Source organism: Thalassophryne amazonica, chromosome 2 (assembly GCF_902500255.1).
Source record: "Thalassophryne amazonica chromosome 2, fThaAma1.1, whole genome shotgun sequence".
Classification (NCBI taxonomy): domain Eukaryota; kingdom Metazoa; phylum Chordata; class Actinopteri; order Batrachoidiformes; family Batrachoididae; genus Thalassophryne; species Thalassophryne amazonica.
Genome location: NC_047104.1, coordinates 119726830 through 119753809, shown reverse-complemented (window position 1 = coordinate 119753809; position 26980 = coordinate 119726830). Strand labels below are relative to the sequence as shown.

At 40.5% G+C, this 26980-nt stretch overlaps 1 protein-coding gene across 2 annotated transcripts in view; it reads left to right on the top strand.

Moving 5' to 3' along the window:
* tmco3 (transmembrane and coiled-coil domains 3) overlaps window positions 1-26980 on the top strand; it is a 56265-nt gene that overhangs the window by 3740 nt on the left and 25545 nt on the right. Inside the window, exons 2-9 of one of the 2 annotated variants that reach the window (XM_034192737.1) lie at window positions 6767-6888; window positions 7345-7658; window positions 9349-9516; window positions 13360-13539; window positions 14929-15129; window positions 17732-17860; window positions 25975-26067; window positions 26738-26924. In XM_034192737.1, the coding sequence (XP_034048628.1) occupies window positions 7401-7658; window positions 9349-9516; window positions 13360-13539; window positions 14929-15129; window positions 17732-17860; window positions 25975-26067; window positions 26738-26924 (1216 nt within the window). In that variant the 5' untranslated portion in view covers window positions 6767-6888; window positions 7345-7400. Of the gene's footprint in view, window positions 1-6758; window positions 6889-7344; window positions 7659-9348; window positions 9517-13359; window positions 13540-14928; window positions 15130-17731; window positions 17861-25974; window positions 26068-26737; window positions 26925-26980 lie in introns of both variants that reach the window. The other variant, XM_034192745.1, reaches the window with a different exon arrangement.

Here is a 26980-nt window from a genome sequence, read left to right as displayed (position 1 = left end):
AACAGGGACTTAGAAGAGAGAGACCTAATGTTTAATAGACCACATTTAACTGTTTTAGTCTGTGGTGCAGTTGAAGGTGCTATATTATTTTTTCTTTTTGAATTTTTATGCTTAAATAGATTTTTGCTGGTTATTGGCACTCTGGGAGCAGGCACCGTCTCTACGGGGATGGGGTAATGAGGGGATGGCAGGGGGAGAGAAGCTGCAGAGGTGTGTAAGACTACAACTCTGCTTCCTGGTCCCAACCCTGGATAGTCACGGTTTGGAGGATTTAAGAAAATTGGCCAGATTGAAGATTGAAAGATGAAATGCTCCGTTCAAGGAGGCGCTTTCCATTGCATAAATGAAAAAAAAAAATAATTCATTATTTGTTTTATATAACATCTAAAATAGATCCTTGTCATTTGTTATTTTATTAATTTATAAACAAGAGAAAAGGAAATTAGATTTTGGTGTGTGTCACTGGTCCTTTGAGGTCAAGAGGTTCCAAATAGTTCAACACGAACTTTAAATCGCAATCCAATCCAAAATGAAACTTATCATCTTTGATAATGTCAGCATCTCTCATGGTCTTAAAATGACAATAGTCTGTACCAGACTGTCATCAACTTTCCTCAGTCCAGCAAAAAATTGCAACAGTGACAGTGCTTCTACATCAGCTAAAGACTTCCCTGTGAATACTGCAAATGCCTCCAGAGGGCTTATGGCATGCTGGATTTGTTTGTTTTTTTGTGTGTGTGTGTTAGAAGAATGAGCACCCTCAATAAGCTTGTTCAAATTGTCTGTCACCAAAACGCACCACACCATGTTTCTTTTGAAACTATGCGCCATCGCCATGTCAAAGGTTGCAAGAGTGCTAGTGTGAGCGCATGGTCCATCAATGCTTGATTGACGGACCATACTGCATGCTCGCAAATGCACTACGTTGTGTTTTTATGTTAAGGTGGTCGCAGCGTGCAGTGGTGCAAAACGTATGGAACCAAAATTGCACAGTAAATGGAACAAAATTTCAAATGGGGCACCGCTAGTCGCTGCTAGTGTGAGTGCACTGTGGTCGCACCATGCAATAGTACAAAATGTATAGAACCAAAATTGCACGGTAAATGGAACACAATGGCAAATGGTATGAATGATCCATATCACATGACATAGAAACCACCAATCAAATGACAAGGATCTATTTAGATGTTATATAATAGTCTCTTGACATAATTGTCAAGCTGTCAAAAATTGTAAATCCACCACCCAGGTCTGGGTAAATATTAGTCAGGTCAGGGAACATGCACTGGTTCCCTCACATAGCTGCGTCTGCCACTACCTAGCCTTCTTGAGTCCTGGTCTGGATGAAAACCACCCAGACAGAGAACCGGCATAGTATGTTACTAGCATTCTGGCCTAGTATTTTACTGTGTTTTTTTTTTTATTCTTTTACATTCATTTTATTAGGAAACAGAGCGGGCCGCAACCTCAACTTCAGCTAAATTCTAGGTCTTTTAGTGAAGCTTAGGGCTAGTGGCTAGTGATCACCTTAGTATTTCTTCTGATTTTCTTGTTGCTTAATGCTGACAAATTATACTGTATTTGTTGTCTTTCTGATGCCTGATTCTATTCTCTCTCTCTCTCTCTCTCTCTCTCTCTCTCTCTCTCTCTCTCTCTCTCTCTCTCTCTCTCTCTCTCTCTCTCTCTCTCTCTCTCTCTCTCTCTCTCTCTCCTCTCTCTCTCTCTCTCTCTCTCTCTCTCTCTCTCTCTCTCTCTCTCTCTCTCTATGTGTGTGTTTGAGGTGCGGCTCAATCCAGAGATGGGTGTGTTGTCTGTTTCTGTAACCCTCCTGTCCTGTGCACTGGTAACATTGCCTGTATATTCGTTTTGTAAATTGTGTTGGCAGCATGGCCTCAAATAATCAGAGGGAGTTTTCCCTTACCACTGTTCAATTTAAATTTATTTTCATTTATATCGTGCCAAATCACAACAATGTTGCCTCAAGATGCTTCACACAAGTAAGATCTAACCTTACCAACCCCCAGAGCAACAGTGGTAAGGAAAAACTCCTTTGAGGAAGAAACCTCTAGCAGACCAGACTCAAAGGGGTGACCCTCTGCTTGGGCCATGTTACAGACAGAAATTACAAAACAATTCACAAAACAAACATACAGGAAATGTTGCCGGTGCACAGGATGGTTCTGGAGCAGATACCACACCCAACTCTGGATGGAGCCGCACCTCAAACAGAGAGAAAAACAAGCAGAATCAAGCATCAGAAAGACAAATACAGTGTAATTTGTCAGCATTAAAAAACAAGAAAAACAGAAGAAACACTAAGGTGATCGCCATCCACTAAGCCCTAAGCTTCACTAAAAGACCCAGAATTTAGATAAAGTTGAGGCCGCAGCCTGCTCTGTTCCCTAATAAAATGAATTAAATGAGTAAAAAGCATAGAAACATACTATGCCAGTATGCTAGCCATACGAAAGGGAAAATAAGTGCGTCTTAAGTCTGGACTTGAAAGTCTCTACAGAATCTAACTGTTTTATTGATGCAGGGAGATCATTCCACAGAACAGGGGCATGATAAGAGAAAGCTCTGTGACCCACAGACTTTTTATTTATCCTAGGGACACAAAGTAGTCCTGCACCCTGAGAACGCAAAGCCCAGGCCAGTACGTTGGGTTTAAGTAGGCTAGCTAGGTAGGGAGGTGCCAGTCTGTGAACAATTTTATGAGCACACTGTTGCTCTGGGGGTTGGTAAAATTAGACCTTACTTGTGTGAAGCACCTTGTGGCAACTTTGTTGTGATTTGGCGCTATATAAATGAAAATAAATTGAAATTGAAAAATCGGTGCATCCCAATTTCTCAAAAGTAACCATCTACCTGCCACAGCCAGGTGAAACGGGTGTCCCCTTGGTCTTTTACAGTTGTTGGGGTCCAGACTGAAAAGTTTAAGTGCACAATGAAGTTTTGATTGACTTTACGATTGCGCATACAGATTGCAGTAAGTAGCATATGGGTAATATTTTGCAAAGCTCCTCGGAAGCAAGTGACGACAGTTGCTATGTGTGTGTGGATTAACGGTCACAAACCATAAACAACCTGGGGTCCTTAACACTAATGTACACGTGTTAGATCATGCCCAGAGAAACTTGCCACATGGCCAAAATGTTGGCACTGACGTTGCCTCACAGTGCTAGTGGTACTCCTCACTGGAGTGTCCCTAAGTAACGGTTCGCCGAACGTTAAGTGATTCCAGTGGTTTCCATGGATTCTCTGAAGAGATGTAGTACCAGACATCTTGTCGTCACCTTATTTCACTGGTAAGCGTCCAAGTATACTCAACAAAAATATAAATGCAACACTTTTGGTTTTGCTCCCATTTTGTATGAGATTCCACATACACAATATCACCATTTCCCTCAAATATTGTTCACAAACCAGTCTAAATCTGTGATAGTGAGCACTTCTCCTTTGCTGAGATAATCCATCCCACCTCACAGGTGTGCCATACCAAGATGCTTATTAGACGCCATGATTAGTGCACAGGTGTGCCTTAGTCTGCCCACAATAAAAGGCCACTGTGAAAGGTGCAGTTTTATCACACAGCACAATGCCACAGATGTCGCAAGATTTGAGGGAGCGTGCAATTGGCATGCTGACAGCAGGAATGTCAACCAGAGCTGTTGCTTGTGTATTGAATGTTCATTTCTCTACCATAAGCCGTCTCCAAAGGCGTTTCAGAGAATTTGGGAGTACATCCAACCAGCCTCACAACCGCAGACCACGTGTAACCACACCAGCCCAGGACCTCCACATCCAGCATGTTCACCTCCAAGATCGTCTGAGACCAGCCACTCGGACAGCTGCTGAAACAATCGGTTTGCATAACCAAAGAATTTCTGCACAAATTGTCAGAAACCATCTCAGGGAAGCTCATCTGCATGCTCGTCGTCCTCATCGGGGTCTCGACCTGACTCCAGTTCGTCGTCGTAACTGACTTGAGTGGGCAAATGCTCACATTCGCTGGCGTTTGGCACGTTGGAGAGGTGTTCTCTTCACGGATGAATCCCGGTTCACACTGTTCAGGGCAGATGGCAGACAGCGTGTGTGGCGTTGTGTGGGTGAGTGGTTTTCTGATGTCAATGTTGTGGATCGAGTGGCCCATGGTGGCGGTGGGGTTATGGTATGGGCAGGCGTCTGTTATGGACGAAGAACACAGGTGCATTTTATTGATGGCATTTTGAATGCACAGAGATACCGTGACGAGATCCTGAGGCCCATTGTTGTGCCATACATCCAAGAACATCACCTCATGTTGCAGCAGGATAATGCACGGCCCCATGTTGCAAGGATCTGTACACAATTCTTGGAAGCTGAAAATGTCCCAGTTCTTGCATGGCCGGCATACTCACCGGACATGTCACCCATTGAGCATGTTTCGGATGCTCTGGACCGGCGTATACGACAGCGTGTACCAGTTCCTGCCGATATCCTGCAACTTCGCACAGCCATTGAAGAGGAGTGGACCAACATTCCACAGGCCACAATTAACAACCTGATCAACTCTATGCGAAGGAGATGTGTTGCACTGCATGAGGCAAATGGTGGTCACACCAAAAACTGCACCTTTCAGAGTGGCCTTTTATTGTGGGCAGTCTAAGGCACACCTAATCAGCATCTTGATATGGTACACCTGTGAGGTGGGATGGATTATCTCAGCAAAGGAGAAGTGCTCACTATCACAGGTTTAGACTGGTTTGTGAACAATATTTGAGGGAAATGGTGATATTGTGTATGTGGAATCTCATACAAAATGGGAGCAAAACCAAAAGTGTTGCATTTATATTTTTGTTGAGTGTACTTGGACGCACCTGAAATGAAGGGGCTATCTTGTTAGCTTTTTAAAGCTATATCAGCTTCCATGATATTTTTTTATGCACTCAAGACTAATTCTGGGCCTGTTGGGGGGCAAAAAAACCCAGAAGCAGGTGCTTCACACATAAGACGGACATTGCAGAGGTGTCCACACAGTTGAAAGGGTAAATGGTCATCACAGCATATGTACACATATGCTATGTGGAAATAAAGACACAGACCGGCTATCTCTTGCACTAGTATCGACATCACCAAACAGGCAGCCTCTTGACACCAGGAGCTTTTCCCAGGTGTATCTCAGTCTCAAAATCTGAGAAGCCAGAGACATGGACATCACGGCTGTGATATGTGAATGTCTCTACACATTTGACACTTTGGCTATAAACAAATACACTTTTGATGGCTGAGTACAGGAAGTCATTGAAAGCCGGGATCTTTGTCCTGGACAATTGCAGTCTAGACACTTGACGTCCTTACTGAGCTTAAAGTACTGCAATGATATCAATTGATTCTGCAAAAATCACAGCATCAACCACAAAGTCAAGGACACTAAAGCTTTCCTTAATAAAGGAACCTAAAATGCTGGTCTCCACAGCCCGACCTAACAACTCAGTCCAGGTATTGAACAGTGTAGTGGTCAGGAGACATCCCTGACAAACACCAGTATTCACTGAAGAAAAAGTCAGGGATTTGGTCCTCGTACCTTACAACATTCAGAGTACCTGTGTATAAGCTGGTTATTCGCTGTTGTGAATCTTGCTCTGTCTTGTGGTCCATGACTCACGCAAGAGATCAGTTTCAGCAGAGTTCCGGTTCAGGGCACAATGTAAATAAACCTTGTGAAGTATGGACAACAAGATGACATTGGGGCACGACAGAAGTCTATCACAGGTGCTACACCTCCTTTAGATGACCCTCTCAACTCGGGAGAACGTGTCATCATCATAATCGCCCGTGAACTCACTCAAACAATGCCATCCACTTCCACACTAGCCATTGTTTAGGGCCCCTTCACATGTAACACAACGTTAGGCAAAAGACGCAGAAACTGGAAAAAAAATCCACGAACCAAAAATGAAGTGGGGAGCCACGAAACATTTACCTGCTGTCGGGAGGTATGCGCAGTCGGACAGACGTTCATGATACAGCAGCGGCGGTATTGTGCACGCTCATGTTTGCGTGCACAAACACAGTGCAAGCATGTAGAAAGTCACGCGCACACAGCAGCGGAGCAAAATATTTAAAAAAACACCACAATTTATAATGCTTAATTCCTGTTATAAAGCGTGGACTTAGACTCCGCCTAGATGTACACCAGATATGTGTTTTAATTATTACAGTGTGGGGAAATCCTGCAGTGACGCATGTCTCAAGGGTTCAAGCTTGTCTGATGTGAAAACATATGAATCAAATCCATATAGTTTAAAAAAAAAAAAAAAGGTACGATACTTTATGGACAGACCTCGTATCTTAGTTTTTAATCATTTAGAGCTTTTTCTAGCAAGGCAGCATGGTGGGCAAGCAGTTAGTGCACTTGTTTAGAAAGCAGAAGGTTCCTGGTTCAGGGTCACCCCTGCCCATTCTCCAAGTAATGTGGAGTTGCGTCAGCAAGTACATCCGGTGTAAAACTTGTGCCAAGTCGACACGCTGATCTGCTGTGGTGAACCAGAGTGGAAAAGTGGGGAAGCTGAAAGAACTTACTAGTGCTTTTTGTAGCAAATTATTTACCTGTGAAATTGTTTTTTAATGCTTTTTGCACTTACTGTGTGTGTGTGTGTGTGTGTGTGTGTGTGTGTGTGTGTGTGTGTGTGTGTGTGTGTGTGTGTGTGTGTGTGTGTGTGTGTGTGTGTGTGTGTGTGTGTGTGTGTATATACACAAATGCATATTCATTTCAGCAGCCAAGCATCAAACAGTGGTGCTATTGATCTCTAGCAACAGTACCCGCATAGCTGCTGTCCAGTCTACGGGAGGAGGACAGAGGAGGGATTTTGGTAACATTGCTGACTGTGACTCATGACCACAAAGGTGTGGACAAACTTATGCATTCATTCATTCATTCATTCAGCAAGCACGTAGTGACTAAATGTAAACTCAGCATGCAATGTGATGATGGTCGGACTTGTAGCCAACAGTGAAATACCGTAGTTCATAAAATTTGCAGAATTCTTAGACTCTTTGAGGTGTAAGGCGTAGCTAGAACTGGTTCTGTCTGGAGGTTTGATAAGGTGGCATTATGAAAGTAGTGTGTTGGACAGGATACAGGTGCGTATACGCAGTTGTGGTATTAGTTCTTTAATTCTAACTACACCCAGAGTAAACAGTAAGCTGCTTTGTAAACTGGTCACTGTGAAAACACTTGTCTGTCAAGAGAATGTAAAAAGAATGATTAATGTAACATGTAACATGAAGTGTGTGGGGGAAAGGGGCAAATTATATTCACCCCACTACAGCATGCCTTCTTCTTTCTTCTTATCTTTCCAGGCCTTATTCTCTTTATCAATCCCCACACTTTAGTGGGCACCAAGGTAGCATTTTGGATGCAGGTTGTCTGTTCATTGCTGTGCCTTGGCCTGGCGGGGGCACTTGCTGTGTTGCAAAAGGACCAGGTGGCCCAGCATACAGTAAAGCTTTTTCAGAAGCATGAGCTCACACATAACCAGAACTGGGTGACCGGCAACTGCAAGAAGCTGGTTGCCCTCCTACATCAGAAGAATGTGGTTGTCAGGAAGCTGGCAGCTGCTGCAAACGCTGCTGGAAGAGACCATAACCTTTCTGAACCTGAGAGACTTTTCCAGGTATAGGATGGAGAGACTGCATGGTTCAAGGACCATGTATTTGGATTATAGTGCACCTCTGTTTTTGCCACTGTTTAGCTACATTATAAAGCCCATCAGTCTAAAACATGCACATGCAAGAAGGAGATGAGTGAGGGAAGCCATCATGAGATTCATGGCAACTCTGAAGTACAAGGTCTATTAGAAAAGAAACCGACCTTTTTATTTTTTTCAAAAACCATATGGATTTGAATCACGTGTGATTGCGTCAGACAAGCTTGAACCCTCGTGCGCATATGTGAGTTTTTCCACGCCTGTCGGTTGCGTCATTCGCCTGTGAGCAGGCTTTGAGTGAGGAGTGGTCCACCCCCTTGGCGGATTTTCATTGTCAGGAAATGGTGGAATGATTTGGGCTTTTTTTCCATCAGAATTTTTTCAGAAACTGTTAGAGACTGGCAGCTGGAAACCATTCGAAAAATTTATCTGTCTTTCGGTGAAAATTTTACGGGCTTCACAGAGAATAAGGACTGTTACTACAGCTTTAAGGACGGCTTTAAGGACGCTCGACGCGCCGCGCTCCATGCCGACATCGAGAGCCACAAACCACCGGATCATTTCTAAACGGATGGCTCTGTGGAGCCGGACCGTCGTGTGCACTTTCTCTGGTTATCACAAGAGCTGGACATCAGCCATTTTCCGGCAGATTTCACTTTTAACAAGAGATTTTGTCATGGAAAGCCGAGCGGAGGCTTTGCGCGTCACGACCGATTTGCTGATGGAGCGAGACAAAGGAACACCTCCGTTTTGGTCTCACAGGACGGCTTTGAGATGGCGTTCAGACAGCTGTCGGTGTTTTTTCCATCGAGTGATTATCCGAGAAATTGTGGATGTGCCTGGACATGCCAGAACATGTCCCGTGAGGCTTCATCACGGCGTTGCTTTGCGCCATGCGGCACCGCCGCGATGCGCGAAGCCTCCGCTCCTCTTTTCCATGACAAAAACTCCTATAACAATGGAATGTGCCGTTCATTTCCAAACTGGACGCTGTTTTATCCGGGACGTCGTCTGACTAACTTGTCTGACGTAATCACACGTGATTCAAATCCATGTGGTTTTTGAAAAAATAATAAGGTCGGATACTTTTCTAATAGACCTCGTATTTATAGTGGCTTCTGAATCGAGAAACTGTTAATAGTACAACTTTCATCTATTGTATCACCAGTAAGAGGTTCATAGTGGAGTGGTTCAGAGAAGGATGGATTTTCACACCAGAAAAGAGATCATCTTTGAGTATTTAATGCACCTTTTTCTGGCCAACTATTGCTAAAATTATGTCATCTTTTTTAAGAAAATCCTCCTCTGTGTTGAAGCTGTAGTAACTGATGATACTGCAGTTTCTCCAATCACAGCCACAGAACTCCTTCAGATTTGTTATGGGTGTCTTGGTGGATTCCCTCACTCGTTGCCTTCCATGTTCACTCACTTCTTGAGAACTGCTTACTGTAGACAGATTAATCATACAGTACCATACCGTTTGTGTTGTTTGATGTCAAATTTCCTGAGGCATCTGAAAATGAGGGACCATGTGTAGAAAAATGGCTTGAATTCTGAAATGATCATTGATGAAAATATGGACCAGTTACAGGCGCATTAATGAGAGAAATGGTGTGTGTATTAATGGCACATTGACATATTTTCTGTCTGTGTTCAGGTTCACACCTTTGAGGTTTTCCAGAAGGAGCTGAATGAGAGTGAGCACCTGGTATTCCAGGCCATGCACGGCCTGCAGAGGGCGCTACAGGGAGATTACAGAGATGTGGTGAATATAAAGGAAAGCAGCAGACAGAGACTGCAAGCTCTCAGGGAGGCAGCCATCAAGGTAAAACAGAACTGTTTCATACAGGAGCTATTTATTCAAACACATTTAAACTTAGTCACTCAGTCTGAATGAGCATAGAGTGTTGTTTCTTTCTGCCATGAATAAGGATGTAATGGTACACCTCCCTCATGGTTCAGTGGAGAATCATGGTTTCATGGTATGGTTCAAATCACTGTACATTTCAGTGATGTTTACTTATACTGGTGTAGAACAAAAAACTTGCACAAAATTTAAAAGATGGAATAATATCACTTGAAATGTTAAACAGTCAGCTTGAGGATGTATAACATTCATGACTGAAGTTTCATGTTATCACGTTAGCATCTGAACATCTATATAACTGAGAAAATAAAAACAAATTATATATATATATATACAGTGGCTTGTGAAAGTATTTGGGCCCTTGGCATTCCACACATTTTAATTTGTTTATGCCATTTCAAATACAAAGAGTACATCAAGCTTCTCAATATAAAAAAAAAAATCAAATTGTCTTCCTTAAACTCAATGCAAATCTCTGCAATTTGATATAAATTAGTAAAAAATCTAAAAGCCAAGATGATGGTTGCATAAGTAATGGGTCCCTTTGTTATAACACCTGTAAATAATCAGCTTTATTGCCAGTTTTCTTCAGACAAGTCAGGGGATGGATACATGAACATTTCCAAGTCACTGAATATGTCTTGGAATTTATTTGCATAAATTATGAAGAAATACAAACCATATGGCACTCTATGGTAAATCTTTGTGGCGCAGACAGTTCTCACAAATTGAGTGACTGTGCAAGAACAAGAGTGAGGAAAGGCACCCAGACAACCCAGAAGAAGTTATAGGCTGCTGTGGCTGTGATTGAAGAAATTGTGCATAGTGCATGTTTTGCCTTTTTGCATCTCTAGTTATACACCTTCAGGATGAAGTGGTATAGAGGAGGATTTTCTTAAAAAAAAGACCCGCAAGTTCAGCTACAATTTGCCAGAAGTAACATCTGAGATGGAAGCCTAGATTTTAAGGACTCTTCCTACAGCTACCTGTCCGTTTAAACTGAGCGACCCGGGGACAACCATCTCTGCAGCAATCCACCATTGAGAAATGTACCTGGAGCAAACATTGAGCCGCTTCTTTAAAAACACTGCATTTATTCAGGTCATTATTATGCTTCTTTTTTTTTTCCTTGTCTTGTTGGATCAAATAGGATTTATTTTTCTCACGAGCAGAACACTGAAGATGCATCAGATGGCTAAACGCTGGAGGAGATATATTACAGATTTAAAACATCCAACTTCTTTCTCAGATTTTCTGTATCTTATCAGTTGTCATTATGCAAATGCTGTAGGTTCTGTGATGTGTAAAAAGAAGTCATAGAAACAGGCTTCAAACCAAATGATACAGATGTTACATATGTAGCTGATTTTCATAATTTTTAACTTATGGAATTAAAGATTTTGCATAGTACTGTATTTGTGATCTAGACAGGCATGTCAGTTCTAGGGCATCACATGTATGTAACCTGCTAGGACTTTATACTGCCATCAAGTGGCTGTTAAGAACTCAAGCTGGTCACAGATTGGTTTTTCAGTTGAAGATGGTTATGGTCCACTTCCTGTCTAGAGTGGCTGGTTTTCCACCCAGCAAAATGGTTTGATCTAGGGATCAAATCCCAGTTACTCCTGTCCATGGTGTGGTATTGTCCTTGAACTCCAAACTCCTCCAGTGTACAGGCCAATACTTTGTACAGAACCTTCTAGTATTGGTACGTGAAATAAGACCATACGTTGTTTTTAATAAGATCATCTGCCAAATACACATGATAAACATACACTGTAATAGTAAAAAATACTAATGAACTACGTTAAAAGCAGTGTTTGTCATTATTTACTGAACTCTTAACTTATTTATGTTTAACAGCATCAGGTCAAATAACTGACGTTGCAGCACAGAAAATGTAAATGTTTTTGATGAAATCCACAGTTTGATACAGATCGTCATATTTCCACTGTACTATTGTTTACCTGTTTCTTGCTATGCTTATATTAATAATGTACTTGGTTATATTAATAATACACTTTATGTTGTTGCTTGTATCTCTGGTAACATTTATATACAACCCCTGGCAAAAATTATGGAATCACCGGCCTCGGAGGATGTTCATTCAGTTGTTTAATTTTGTAGAAAAAAAGCAGATCACAGACATGACACAAAACTAAAGTAATTTCAAATGGCAACTTTCTGGCTTTAAGAAACACTATAAGAAATCAGGAAAAAAAATTGTGGCAGTCAGTAACGGTTACTTTTTTAGAGCAAGCAGAGGGAAAAAAATATGGAATCACTCAATTCTGAGGAAAAAAATTATGGAATCATGAAAAACAAAAGAATGCTCCAACACATCACTAGTATTTTGTTGCACCACCTCCTGGCTTTTATAACAGCTTGCAGTCTCTGAGGCATGGACTTAATGAGTGACAAACAGTACTCTTCATCAATCTGGCTCCAACTTTGTCTGATTGCTGTTGCCAGATCAGTTTTGCAGGTTGGAGCCTTGTCATGGGCCATTTTCTTCAACTTCCACCAAAGATTTTCAATTGGACTAAGATCCGGATTATTTGCAGGCCATGACATTGACCCTATGTGTCTTTTTGCAAGGAATGTTTTCAGTTTTTGCTCTATGGCAAGATGCATTACCATCTTGAAAAATGATTTCATCATCCCCAAACGTCCTTTCAATTGATGTGATAAGAAAAGTGTCCAAAATATCAACGTAAACTTGTGCATTTATTGATGATGTAATGACAGCCATCTCCCCAGTGCCTTTACCTGACATGCAGCCCCATATCAATGACTGTGGAAATTTACATGTTCTCTTCAGGCAGTCATTTTTATAAATCTCATTGGAACGGCACCAAACAAAAGTTACAGCATCATCACCTTGCCCAATGCATATTCGAGATTCATCACTGAATATGACTTTCATCCAGTCATCCACAGTCCACGATTGCGTTTCCTTAGCCCATTGTAACCTTGTTTTTTTTCTGTTTAGGTGTTAATGATGGCTTTCGTTTAGCTTTTCTGTATGTAAATCCCATTTCCTTTGGGCGGTTTCTTACAGTTCGGTCACAGACATTGACTCCAGTTTCCTCCCATTCGTTCCTCATTTGTTTTGTTGAGCATTTTCGATTTTTGAGACATACTGCTTTAAGTTTTGTGTCTTGATGCTTTGATGTCTTCCTTGGTATACCAGTATGTTCACCTTTAACAACCTTCCCATGTTGTTTGTATTTGGTCCAGAGTTTAGACACAGCTGACTGTGAACAGCCAACATCTTTTGCAACATTGCGTGATGATTTACCCTCTTTTAAGAGTTTGATAATCCTCTCCTTTGTTTCAATTGACATCTCTCGTGTTGGAGCCATGATTCATGTCAGTCAACTTGGTGCAACAGCTCTCCAAGGTGTGATCACTCCTTTTTAAATGCAGACTAACGAGCAGATCTGATTTGATGCAGGTGTTAGTTTTGGGGATGAAAATTTACAGGGTGATTCCATAATTTATTCCTCAGAATTGAGTGAGTCCATATTTTTTCCCTCTGCTTGGTCTAAAAAAGTAACCGTTACTGACTGCCACAATTATTTTTCCTGATTTCTTATAGTGTTTCTTAAAGCCAGAAAGTTGCCATTTGAAATGACTTTAGTTTTGTGTCATGTGTGTGAGCTGCTTTTTTTCTACAAAATTAAACAACTGAATGAACATCCTCCGAGGCCGGTGATTCCATAATTATTGCCAGGGGTTGTAGTATGTTCTTGTCCTTGGCTTACGCACATTATGGTTGTACTTGTTGTCACCCTTCAGGAAGAGCAGGAGTATGTGGAGCTGGTGGCTGCTGAGAAGCACCAACAGGAAGCTATGAAGAATGCTCTCACAAAGAATAAAACTCTATCCATTTTGGATGAGATCCTGGAGGATGTCAGGAAGGCGGCAGACCTGCTAGAGGAGAAGATTGAGGAGCATGCTTTTGACAACAACAAACAGGTTAGCAGGAACAGAATTCACTTCTTTTGACCTTTCACATCACTTCATTTTATTTATAAAGCACCATATGTTCACATACGTTACCTGACCCACTAAGCACACGAGCAACAGTGGAAATGGAAAAAAATAGTCTTGTGGTTCAGATCTGACCAGTTAGCAGAGTATGACATTTGACTCCACTCCTTGTAAATCCTCCAGTTCCAATTCACCACTGCCATGACCTCCATGTCGAACATAAACATTTAACTCTTGCACCATATTTTGTATTTGCTCTGTCAGAGCTAGTTTAGTGGGAGGATTAATGAGGCACTGCAGAGAGATCAGAGCTTGGTAATTCATACAACAAAACACATTTGTCTTGAGAGGAAATACTTGTACATTCATAAATATAAATTGCAACAAAAGACATGGAAATGCAATTTAATTTGGATAGAAATGTCATTAAAATCAGAGAAATTAAATTTTCTTAAAAATTATAGTTCTTAAAAAGTTCAATTTTGAAATGTAGCGATGGTGCCCCCATACTGTTGAACATCTTAAGACATGTTTCTGAAAGATTGGGTTAAAAAATAATTACCTGATACACCACTTGGTATAATCAATGCCAAAACTTTTTTTTAAGTGTGGTGAGAAAGAATGGCAACATTACAAAGTGATGAATGCTTCAGCGGCCCAATATTTTTCTTTTTTTGGAATGTGTTGTAGGCTTTAAATGTAGGAATGGATGTATATTAACAAATTAAATTAAGCTAACCATACAAAACATGAAATATTTTTTGTTCATACTGTCTGTAATAAAATAAAACTTAAAGTAAATGTAAGAACCACACATCCCAACTTTTTCTTATTTGGGGTTTGAATATTAAGCAGGTAGCTAGGTAGATACAGAGCTGGCCTGCCAATATTTACACCTGGATTTGAATCCTTCTCATGATACCAGTCTGTGTCCATAGACAAGACATTTAATCTGCATTGTCTCAGTAAACCCTGCTGTAAAAGTGTACCAGCCTTGGCTGGGAAAGTAACCTGTGTCATATTCAGGGGGGAGTCGTGCTTTGGAATCTGGAGACAAAGAGGAGGTAATCTTGGCTTCAGAGAGTAGAAGTCCTACCACATATTTGTTCCACCCACCCACTAAACCAGCTGTTTCTAATGAGTTCAACTCTACATGCAGGTAGATGAGTTAATCAGTGAAACCACTTGTTTTATGTGCACAGAAGTAATACATGGAGGGAGTTTCACTCACTGAAGCCGGGGTTACCCACCTCTGTCTGGAGATAAACACCGGTATCAGTGGACCTCAGGGCTTCTATAGCCCAGAGGAGCGAATGCACAGATCATTTCTGAACCTCAGCAAAGGAATTTATACCTGCCCTGTTTTATGTACAGATGAAAGGAGTGAATGTTGAGGCCGTACTGAGAGTGGAGGATGATGATGAGAGTGGAGGAAACCGGAAAAACAAGTCCAAGCAGAAAGAAGTAGAAGACGATTTGGGCTTGAGTATGCTCATTGACTCGCAGAACAACCAGTATGTCCTGACCAAACCACGGGACTCCACAATGCCAAGAGCAGACCATCACTTTATCAAGGTTGGTTACAGTTCTGTGTCATGTATGACTACATTTCCAGTCAAAGAAAGATAACTTCTTTCATCGTCAGTTGTTCACAAAACTCAGGTTTATGCGCTATTGTATTTTTGATGGTATTGTCCCTTCTCTAAAATTTTGCACTGGTACTACTTACGGTGCATCCAGAAAGTATTGACAACACTGCACGTTTTCCACATTTTTTATGTTACCCCCTTATTCCAGAATGGATGAAATTCATTTTTTTCCATCAATATTTTACCAACAATACCCCATAATGACGATGTGAAAAAAGGTTTTTTTTTTTTTGAGATTATTGCAAATTTATTAAAAATAAAAAAAGTAAGAAATCACGCGTACATAAGTATTCACAGCCTTTGCCATGAAGCTCAAAATTTAGCTCAAGTGCATCCTGTTTCCACGGATCATCCTTGAGATGTTTTTACAGCTTAATTGGAATCCACCTGGGATAAATTCAGTTGATTGGACATGATTTGGAAAGGCACACACCTGTCTACATATAAGGTCCCACAGCTGACAGTGCATGTCAGAGCACAAACCAAGCATGAAGTCAAAGGAATTGTCTGTAGACCTCCGAAATGGGATTGTCTCTTTTGTGAACTTATTCTGGTGGGGCCAAGGTGTCCTTCCTGAAGCAAGGCATCTTGGGACAGATTTAACTCCACACTGTAACTGTGAGTGAGAAGCAGAGATAATAGTCTGGTGGCTGGGGGTGCAGTCACCCCGCAGGCCTGCTTCACAGGTTTTTCTCCATCTGGATTGGCTCTTTTCATGGAGCTTCTCAGCTATGGACCTGCCAGGGCCAAGTTTTGCGTCTCTTTCCAGCGCTCAAGTCACCTGTTTTGGACTTTTCCTCATTTAACTGTGGATTATCAAAAGAATTTTTGAGCACAGCACTGACCTTCTGTGGATTACATGGTACATAAAACATTTCCAAAGTGACAGAGCGGTCCAATGCAAACTTACAGTAAACTCCATGAGTGCACTTATTCATTTCCTGTTCATATTGTTACTCTGCTGTGGACATGAACGTGTGTGTGTGTGTGTGTGTGTGTGTGTGTGTGTGTGTGTGTGTGTGTGTGTGTGCGCGCATCACACACACAGACATGAATGTCTGTTCCACTAAGTGTTATTAGGCAACTGTTAAATTCTAGATTTAAAAAGTCACTAGAGGTAAATAAATCCATTTTGCAGAGCAGGCTGACATCATGAGTGCTATAAAGTCTGGACTATTAACAAAATGAACCTTGGCGACAACAACAGTGTTTATGTCATATGTGTTGTATCGCTACCCTGGACAAGAACATGCTTACAAAACTCTTGAATCGGCAGTATTCTCTGCACACTGTGAACTTTATAACTTTATAAATAACTGTTTTACACTGATCTCAGTTACTTTTTGTTTCATTGTTTTCTGAACTTACTTATTATTCAGGCTTGCAAGAGTTTAGCAATTTTAAGATATACCAGTTTTGGCCAGCTGTTAATTGCTAATGGATGGCAGATCATTTTTCTATGGCTGATGTCAATATTTATAGAGCAGCAGGGCATCCATTGGCTGCTATATAATGTCTGTCATGTTGGAGATTTATTTATCTAATAAAGCAAATTTAAAAATACAAATAATATATACACAATAACTGAACTTGAATGATCAGTTATTTAAGTTATTGTGTACACTCTGTTTGCTTAAGCAGCTCTGCACTGTCAGTCATCCACATTGTTTTAAAAAAAAAATATCTGCTGAATAAATTTCCACAATTACTCACAAAACTAAACTTTGCCAAAAAGAAATCAACGTGAATGAAAAATTAAGTTTTCTCAAATGTCATGTTGTTTACCAGCAGGGAGCTGTAACTCGTTTCTGAGCCTCACCTGATCACTCTTCTTAGTGCTTAGTGGTACATAAGTTCTGGTTTGTGAGAGAGGAACAAAATTTTGTAAACTTGTATCAACACAAAATAAATAAACAATGTTTGAGTAGTGCACATCACCACTGTTAAAGGTAACTTGACATCCAGTTTGTCCACTGTCTCTTCCACACATCCAACATGTTCTCCCTCTGGATCTCCACAGCAGATCCAAAGTGGATCTGCATGTTGCTTTGGCATAAGTTTTACTCAATTCCCTATTATGTGGAGAATGATCAGGAGTGGATTTGAACCGGGAACATTCTGCACTACAAACAATCACACTTAATCGCTGGGCCACCACCCCTGCAGCATTAGAATACCCAGTTAAATGTGATTACGCTTTGAAAACTAGGAATTGAAGTTTTACTGTTTTCTCTCAGGTAATGTTAGAGCGAGCATTGGTATATTTCACAGCACCCACTGATGTCTGCCCGAAGAAGTGCAATACTGACACACGGGAGTGCAAAAATCATTTCATAGCAGCCATAATAATAAGGCCACCTTCAAGGTTTTTTTTAATAGGCGTAGGGCTATGCTAATTACTGTACCTCCAAACTGGCATTAATCAGCCCCATTAAATCAGTTGACTGATGAATTGGTTGGCCACCAATTCTGACTAATAATTAAAATATATGAAGTATTTGTTCTGATGTTGTGCTGTGTCTATGCAGGACCTGGTTTCAGTTGTGATGTTGTCCCTGCCCTGTGGTTGGCTGTGTACTCTGATGGGGCTTCCTCCCATGTTTGGTTACATCATCTCTGGGGTTCTGCTCGGTCCTTCTGGCCTCAACAGCATCAAGGTGTGTGAGTGTGTGTGTGACATTTGAATTATCAGATGAACTATGTCAGTTAACCCGCAAAGTGCATTCAAACCGTATAATGCACGGCTTTGAGTTGTTTAGTCCACTTATACCATGGTCCCACACAGTGAGCTAACACACAAATATTTATTTAAGTTAACAGAACTTGATAAAAATGTGAGTATTTGAGACTACTGTATTTTATACCAGTCTCAAGATATGTTGTCTCTGATGTGCTTACCGAGTCTGTGGGCTCACGCCGCAGCGGGCCACTCACACTGCCCCTCTCTCTGCTGTGTGGAGCTGTGGCAAACTCTGGCAACAGGTCCAGAATTTACGCTCACTGTTTTGATGCGGCCCCCAAGGATAGAACCGTTCTCTTTTTCTTTTCTGTCTTCAGTCTTGTCCAGTTCGTCCGATGATAAATGTTTACGCCGTTGCTTTTACTGTTCTTCTCGTTTGCTCTCCTCCTCTTTCCATCCCTCAAACGTTTTATTTTGGCCAAAAATATTAAAATACACTTGGAAATCCATGTTTATCGCGTTTCTGTCATTCACCAGTCAAACACAGCTAATCTGCACCAACTGATTTGCACGTTGCTATGGTGACAACCAGAGCAGAGTGATTATAACAGTGACTTAACTCGCCGAACTATGTTGCGTATACACAAAAATAATGTCCGCCAGTTAGACAGGTCGGTCATGTCATATTAGCTCCAAAGCAATCAATGGGTATGACCTTGAATGTGACCTTTGAAGGAGGTCACCTAAAGTCAAGTTATGTGACCAGTAGAAAGGGGATTTTTTTTTTTTTGAATGAATGAATGAATGAATTTATTCAGACAGACACAAACATTGAACATCGGATCTGCCAACAAAACATCACATCACATTCACCTTATTTTTCCAATACAAAATAATACAGAAAAAAAAATAGGAGTGGGAAGAAGTGAATCACTTTTATAACCCCAGCCCTCTTTACAAATCTCTCCTTAAGTGACAAAAACATATTTCAGCTTCTTTCAAAAGCTGCTTCAAAGCTTACTCCACTAACAGAAACATAAAATCTTTTTAATGTTGTACGAAATTTTTGAATTTGAAAACAATAAAAACCTCTCAGATTATATTGATTTTCCCTTTCGATAAACAGACTCTGAATATTTACAGGTAATTGTTTATTTTTAAGCTTTAAAAAATATCTGAAGAGTTTGAAACTCTATTAAATCCTGCATTTTTAATATTTTTGTGAGATATAGAGACCACACAAATCCATTATTCATTGAAACAAAAATATTGAATTGGCACAGGTTTTACGCCGGATGCCCTTCTGACGCAACTCCACATTACATGGAGAAATGTGGCAGTGGTGGGATTTGAGCCCAGAACCTTCTGCACTGAAACCAAGCGCATTAACCACTTGGCCACCACCCCTGCTATTTTCTTTTCATCAGTGAAATGTGTTACTGTATTTCTTCAATAGAATCCATTAAAGCAAGTGGTGTGGATCTATTTTGCCTGAAACCATATTGACTATCATGTAATAATTTATGTTTATCAATAAATTTATCCAGTCTGTTGCAGTACAGTTTTTCTAAAATTTTTGAAAATTGTGGTAATAAAGATACTGGTCTATAGTTGGTGAAATGATGCTTATAGCCAGATTTAAACAGCAGTATGACCTTGGCAATCTTCATACTGTTTGGAACAGTACCTGTGATTAATCATAAATTGAAAATGTGAACTAACGGTTTTAAAATTAAATTAATTACATCTTTTAATCAGGGTCATATCCAAATCATTGTAGTCTGACGTTTTTTTTTTTAATTTTCTGACAACACCTATAATTTCAAATTCATCCACTGGTTATAGAAACATAGTGAGGATATATGCTTTTACAATTCCTAACGTAATCAATCAATCAATCAATCAATTTTTTTATATAGCGCCAAATCACAACAAACAGTTGCCCCAAGGCGCTTTATATTGTAAGGCAAGGCCATACAATAATTATGTAAAACCCCAACGGTCAAAACGACCCCCTGTGAGCAAGCACTTGGCTACAGTGGGAAGGAAAAACTCCCTTTTAACAGGAAGAAACCTCCAGCAGAACCAGGCTCAGGGAGGGGCAGTCTTCTGCTGAGACTGGTTGGGCTGAGGGAGAGAACCAGGAAAAAGACATGCTGTGGAGGGGAGCAGAGATCGATCACTAATGATTAAATGCAGAGTGGTGCATACAGAGCAAAAAGAGAAAGAAACAGTGCATCATGGGAACCCCCCCAGCAGTCTACGTCTATAGCAGCATAACTAAGGGATGGTTCAGGGTCACCTGATCCAGCCCTAACTATAAGCTTTAGCAAAAAGGAAAGTTTTAAGCCTAATCTTAAAAGTAGAGAGGGTGTCTGTCTCCCTGATCTGAATTGGGAGCTGGTTCCACAGGAGAGGAGCCTGAAAGCTGAAGGCTCTGCCTCCCATTCTACTCTTACAAACCCTAGGAACTACAAGTAAGCCTGCAGTCTGAGAGCGAAGCGCTCTATTGGGGTGATATGGTACTACGAGGTCCCTAAGATAAGATGGGACCTGATTATTCAAAACCTTATAAGTAAGAAGAAGAATTTTAAATTCTATTCTAGAATTAACAGGAAGCCAATGAAGAGAGGCCAATATGGGTGAGATATGCTCTCTCCTTCTAGTCCCCGTCAGTACTCTAGCTGCAGCATTTTGAATTAACTGAAGGCTTTTTAGGGAACTTTTAGGACTACCTGATAATAATGAATTACAATAGTCCAGCCTAGAGGAAATAAATGCATGAATTAGTTTTTTCAGCATCACTCTGAGACAAGACCTTTCTGATTTTAGAGATATTGCGTAAATGCAAAAAAGCAGTCCTACATATTTGTTTAATATGCGCTTTGAATGACATATCCTGATCAAAAATGACTCCAAGATTTCTCACAGTATTACTAGAGGTCAGGGTAATGCCATCCAGAGTAAGGATCTGGTTAGACACCATGTTTCTAAGATTTGTGGGGCCAAGTACAATAACTTCAGTTTTATCTGAGTTTAAAAGCAGGAAATTAGAGGTCATCCATGTCTTTATGTCTGTAAGACAATCCTGCAGTTTAGCTAATTGGTGTGTGTCCTCTGGCTTCATGGATAGATAAAGCTGGGTATCATCTGCGTAACAATGAAAATTTAAGCAATACCGTCTAATAATACTGCCTAAGGGAAGCATGTATAAAGTGAATAAAATTGGTCCTAGCACAGAACCTTGTGGAACTCCATAATTAACTTTAGTCTGTGAAGAAGATTCCCCATTTACATGAACAAATTGTAATCTATTAGACAAATATGATTCAAACCACCGCAGCGCAGTGCCTTTAATACCTATGGCATGCTCTAATCTCTGTAATAAAATTTTATGGTCAAACAGTATCAAAAGCAGCACTGAGGTCTAACAGAACAAGCACAGAGATGAGTCCACTGTCCGAGGCCATAAGAAGATCATTTGTAACCTTCACTAATGCTGTTTCTGTACTATGATGAATTCTAAAACCTGACTGAAACTCTTCAAATAGACCATTCCTCTGCAGATGATCAGTTAGCTGTTTTTACAACTACCCTTTCAAGAATTTTTGAGAGAAAAGGAAGGTTGGAGATTGGCCTATAATTAGCTAAGATAGCTGGGTCAAGTGATGGCTTTTTAAGTAATGGTTTAATTACTGCCACCTTAAAAGCCTGTGGTACATAGCCAACTAACAAAGATAGATTGATCATATTTAAGATCGAAGCATTAAATAATGGTAGGGCTTCCTTGAGCAGCCTGGTAGGAATGGGGTCTAATAAACATGTTGATGGTTTGGATGAAGTAACTAACGAAAATAACTCAGACAGAACAATCGGAGAGAAAGAGTCTAACCAAATACCGGCATCACTGAAAGCAGCCAAAGATAACGATACGTCTTTGGGATGGTTATGAGTAATTTTTTCTCTAATAGTTAAAATTTTGTTAGCAAAGAAAGTCATGAAGTCATTACTAGTTAAAGTTAATGGAATACTCAGCTCAATAGAGCTCTGACTCTTTGTCAGCCTGGCTACAGTGCTGAAAAGAAACCTGGGGTTGTTCTTATTTTCTTCAATTAGTGATGAGTAGAAAGATGTCCTAGCTTTACGGAGGGCTTTTTTATAGAGCAACAGACTCTTTTTCCAGGCTAAGTGAAGATCTTCTAAATTAGTGAGACGCCATTTCCTCTCCAACTTACGGGTTATCTGCTTTAAGCTACGAGTTTGTGAGTTATACCACGGAGTCAGACACTTCTGATTTAAAGCTCTCTTTTTCAGAGGAGCTACAGCATCCAAAGTTGTCTTCAATGAGGATGTAAAACTATTGACGAGATACTCTATCTCCCTTACAGAGTTTAGGTAGCTACTCTGCACTGTGTTGGTATATGGCATTAGAGAACATAAAGAAGGAATCATATCCTTAAACCTAGTTACAGCGCTTTCTGAAAGACTTCTAGTGTAATGAAACTTATTCCCCACTGCTGGGTAGTCCATCAGAGTAAATGTAAATGTTATTAAGAAATGATCAGACAGAAGGGATTTTTCAGGGAATACTGTTAAGACTTCTATTTCCATACCATAAGTCAGAACAAGATCTAAGATATGATTAAAGTGGTGGGTGGACTCATTTACTTTTTGAGCAAAGCCAATAGAGTCTAATAATAGATTAAATGCAGTGTTGAGGCTGTCATTCTCAGCATCTGTGTGGATGTTAAAATCGCCCACTATAATTATCTTATCTGAGCTAAGCACTAAGTCAGACAAAAGGTCTGAAAATTCACAGAGAAACTCACAGTAACGACCAGGTGGACGATAGATAATAACAAATGAAACTGGTTTTTGGGACTTCCAATTTGGATGGACAAGACTAAGAGACAAGCTTTCAAATGAATTAAAGCTCTGTCTGGGTTTTTGATTAATTAATAAGCTGGAATGGAAGATTGCTGCTAATCCTCCGCCCCGGCCCGTGCTACGAGCATTCTGACAGTTAGTGTGACTCGGGGGTGTTGACTCATTTAAACTAACATATTCATCCTGCTGTAACCAGGTTTCTGTTAGGCAGAATAAATCAATATGTTGATCAATTATTATATCATGTACCAACAGGGACTTAGAGAGACCTAATGTTTAATAGACCATATTTAACTGTTTTAGTCTGTGGTGCAGTTTAAGGTGCTATATTATTTTTTCTTTTTGAATTTTTATGCTTAAATAGATTTTTGCTGGTTATTGGTAGTCTGGGAGCAGGCACCGTCTCTACGGGGATGGGGTAATGAGGGGATGGCAGGGGGAGAGAAGCTGCAGAGAGGTGTGTAAGACTACAACTCTGCTTCCTGGTCCCAACCCTGGATAGTCACGGTTTGGAGGATTTAAGAAAATTGGCCAGATTTCTAGAAATGAGAGCTGCTCCATCCAAAGTGGGATGGATGCCGTCTCTCCTAACAAGACCAGGTTTTCCCCAGAAGCTTTGCCAATTATCTATGAAGCCCACCTCATTTTTTGGACACCACTCAGACAGCCAGCAATTCAAGGAGAACATGCGGCTAAACATGTCACTCCCGGTCCGATTGGGGAGTAATCCACGTGTTCTCGAATTTTTTAGTGCACCTAGTGATTTGATGATGATATATCATCATTCTTCTTCCGGCTGCTCCTATTAGGGGTTGCAACAGCTGATGAGCCATCTCCATCTCACCCTGTCCTCTGTATCTTCCTCTGTCACACTAACCACCTGCATGTCCTCCCTCAGCACATCCATAAACCTCCTCTTTGGCCTCCCTCTTTTCCTCCTGCCTAGTGACTCCATCCTCAGCATCCTTCTCCCTGTATACCCTGGGTCCCTCCTATGTACATGTCCAAACCATCTCAGTTTCACTTTTCTGACTTTGTCTCCACACTGTCCTACCTGTGCTTACCCTCTAATATATTCATTCCTAATCCTGTCCATCCTCGTCACTCCCAAAGAAAATTGCAGCAACTTGTTTTCATGCCATCTTGTAGACTTTTCTCTTCACTCTTGCAGATAGATACCCTGTTGTCACAAATCACTCCTGCCACCTTTTCCCACCCACTCCAACCTGCCTGCACTCTCTTCTTCACCTCTCTACCACACTCTCCATTACTTTGGACAGTTGACCCCAAATATTTAAACTCATCTACTTTCACCACTTCTACTCCTTGTAACTGCACTATTCCACTGGACTCCCTCATTCACACACATGCACTCAGTCTTGCGCCTACTGACTTTCATTCCTCTTCACTCCAGAGTGTATCTCCAGGCTCACCTCAACCTGCTTTCTATTCTTGCTAGAGGTCACATTGTCATCGGTAAACATCATAGTCCATGGAGACGCCTGTCTGATCTCATCCATCAACCTGTCTGTCACTATTGCAAACGTGAAACGGTTCAGAGCCGATCCTGGATGTAATTCCACATTCAGTTCATCTGTCTTTCCTACTGCACATCTATCTGCTTTCACACTGTCTTTGTACATATTCTGCATCACTCTCACATACTTCTCTGCCACTCCAGACTTCCTCATACAAAACTGCAACTGTTCTCTAGCTTCTACAACCCCTGGCAAAAATTATGGAATCACCGGCCTCAGAGGATGTTCATTCAGTTGTTTAATTTTGTAGAAAAAAAGCAGATCACAGACATGACACAGAACTAAAGTCATTTCAAATGGCAACTTTCTGGCTTTAAGAAACACTATAAGAAATCAAGAAAAAAAATTGTGGCAGTGAGTAACGGTTACTTTTTTAGACCAAGCAGAGGGAAAAAATATGGACTCACTCAATTCTGAGGAATAAATTATGGAATCACCCTGTAAATTTTCATCCCCAAAACTAACACCTGCATCAAATCAGATCTGCTCGTTAGTCTGCATCTAAAAAGGAGTGATCACACCTTGGAGAGCTGTTGCACCAAGTGGACTGACATGAATCATGGCTCCAACATGAGAGGTGTCAATTGAAACAAAGGAGAGGATTATCAAACTCTTAAAAGAGGGTAAATCATCACGCAATGTTGCAAAAGATGTTGGTTGTTCACAGTCAGCTGTGTCTAAACTCTGGACCAAATACAAACACCATGGGAAGGTTGTTAAAGGCAAACATACTGGTAGACCAAGGAAGACATCAAAGCGTCAAGACAGAAAACTTAAAGCAATATGTCTCAAAAATCAAAAATGCACAACAAAACAAATGAGGAAGGAATGGGAGGAAACTGGAGTCAACGTCTGACCGAACTGTAAGAAACCGCCCAAAGGAAATGGGATAATTTTTTCCTCAGAATTAAGTGATTCCATTTTTTTTTTCCCCTCTGCTTGGTCTAAAAAAGTAACCGTTACTGACTGCCACAATTTTTTTTCCTGATTTCTTATAGTGTTTCTTAAAGCCAGAAAGTTGCCATTTGAAATGACTTTAGTTTTGTGTCATGTCTGTGATCTGCTTTTTTTCCTACAAAATTAAACAACTGAATGAACATCCTCCGAGGCCGGTAATTCCATAATTTTTGCCAGGGGTTGTACTACTCTTTCCCATAACTTCATGCTGTGGCTGATAAACTTTATGTATCTGTAGTTGCTGCAGCTCTGAACATCACCCTTGTAATAAAACTCAGAGCCAGTACACTTCTTCTCCACTCCTCAAGCATTTTTTTGTGGTTAAAAGCTACACTGCCATCTCTTTTAATAATTTCCATGCCTACTCTGGTAAGTCATCCAGACCAGCAGCTTTTCCACTCTTCATCCTCTTTTTAGCTGTCAATATGTGGCTTTATATTAGTGTTTAATAGCAATTCGACGTAACCGAACCTAAATATCTCCGGTATGTGAACTTTGGGCCAAATGTTTGACATTGACCTGTGACCTTGATTTTTAACCCATTTGTCACATCAGAATCAAATCACTTCGCCCTTGAATAACCCTTAGTCATTCCACCAACTTTGGTTTCTCTCTCTCTCTCTCTCTCTCTCTCTCCTATGTAAAATAAAAGAAATGTCTGTTTGAGCGTGCCTGTGCTATTTAATGAGTATGGCTGTGTGCTTTACAGTCTATGGTCCAGGTGGAGACTTTAGGGGAGTTGGGGGTGTTCTTCACCCTGTTTTTGTTGGGCTTGGAGTTCTCACCTGAACGTCTAAGGAAGGTACGCACCAAAACAAAAAAACATTATATACATTTCTGTCTGTCTTCTTAACTTGGATTGATTGTTGAAAGATTGGTGACCTAAAATCAAGGCTTCAGACTAATTCAAAGAACAAAAAACAAAACAAAAAAAAAAAACCCAGAAACAACTGACATAGCACTATGATCAAAAATGAAACCAGAAACTTGATTTTTTTGTGTGTGTGTGTGTGTGTCATAACACAAATTTTTTATTTGAAATAATAGAAACCAGTTAATACTGTGGTTGTTATTAATTTATTTTCAGGTATAATTTCAGATATACTGTATTTTACTAAATTAACTATGGTTATGATCTATACCTTCAAGTATGTTCTAGTAAAATTGATAAATATAAGTACAAATGTTTAAACAGTTTATTTGAAATTGTGTGATGAGACGTGATCATCTACTGCCTTTTACAAACTTCTTAATTTCTTTTTGTCCTTTATACTTTTGCTCTTTCCTTGTGTCTATGCCTTTTCGTCATTAAATCTGATATTATTTTGAAAAAGCCCATCTGTTCATGTCGTCTTCTTAATCTTTTGGATTTCTGTACCATGTAATCTTAACATACATTAATACATTATGTTTCATAAGTGTGCGTGTGTGTGTGTGTGTGTGTGTGTGTGTGTGTGTGTGTGTGTGGATAGGTATGGAAGGTGTCGGTTCAGGGATCATGCAACCTGTGTCTGCTAATGGTGGTAGCTGGCTTGTTATGGGGACAAGTCCTGCATATTCCCCAAACCCAGACTGTCTTCATTTCCACTTGTCTGTCCCTGTCCAGCACTCCATTAGTGTCCCGCTTCCTGGCAGGAGGGAGCAGAGGAGAGAAGGAAGGTAAGTTTTGTTTTAAATTTGTCTCTTTGCAGTAAACACCACTGCGTATTCCGTCT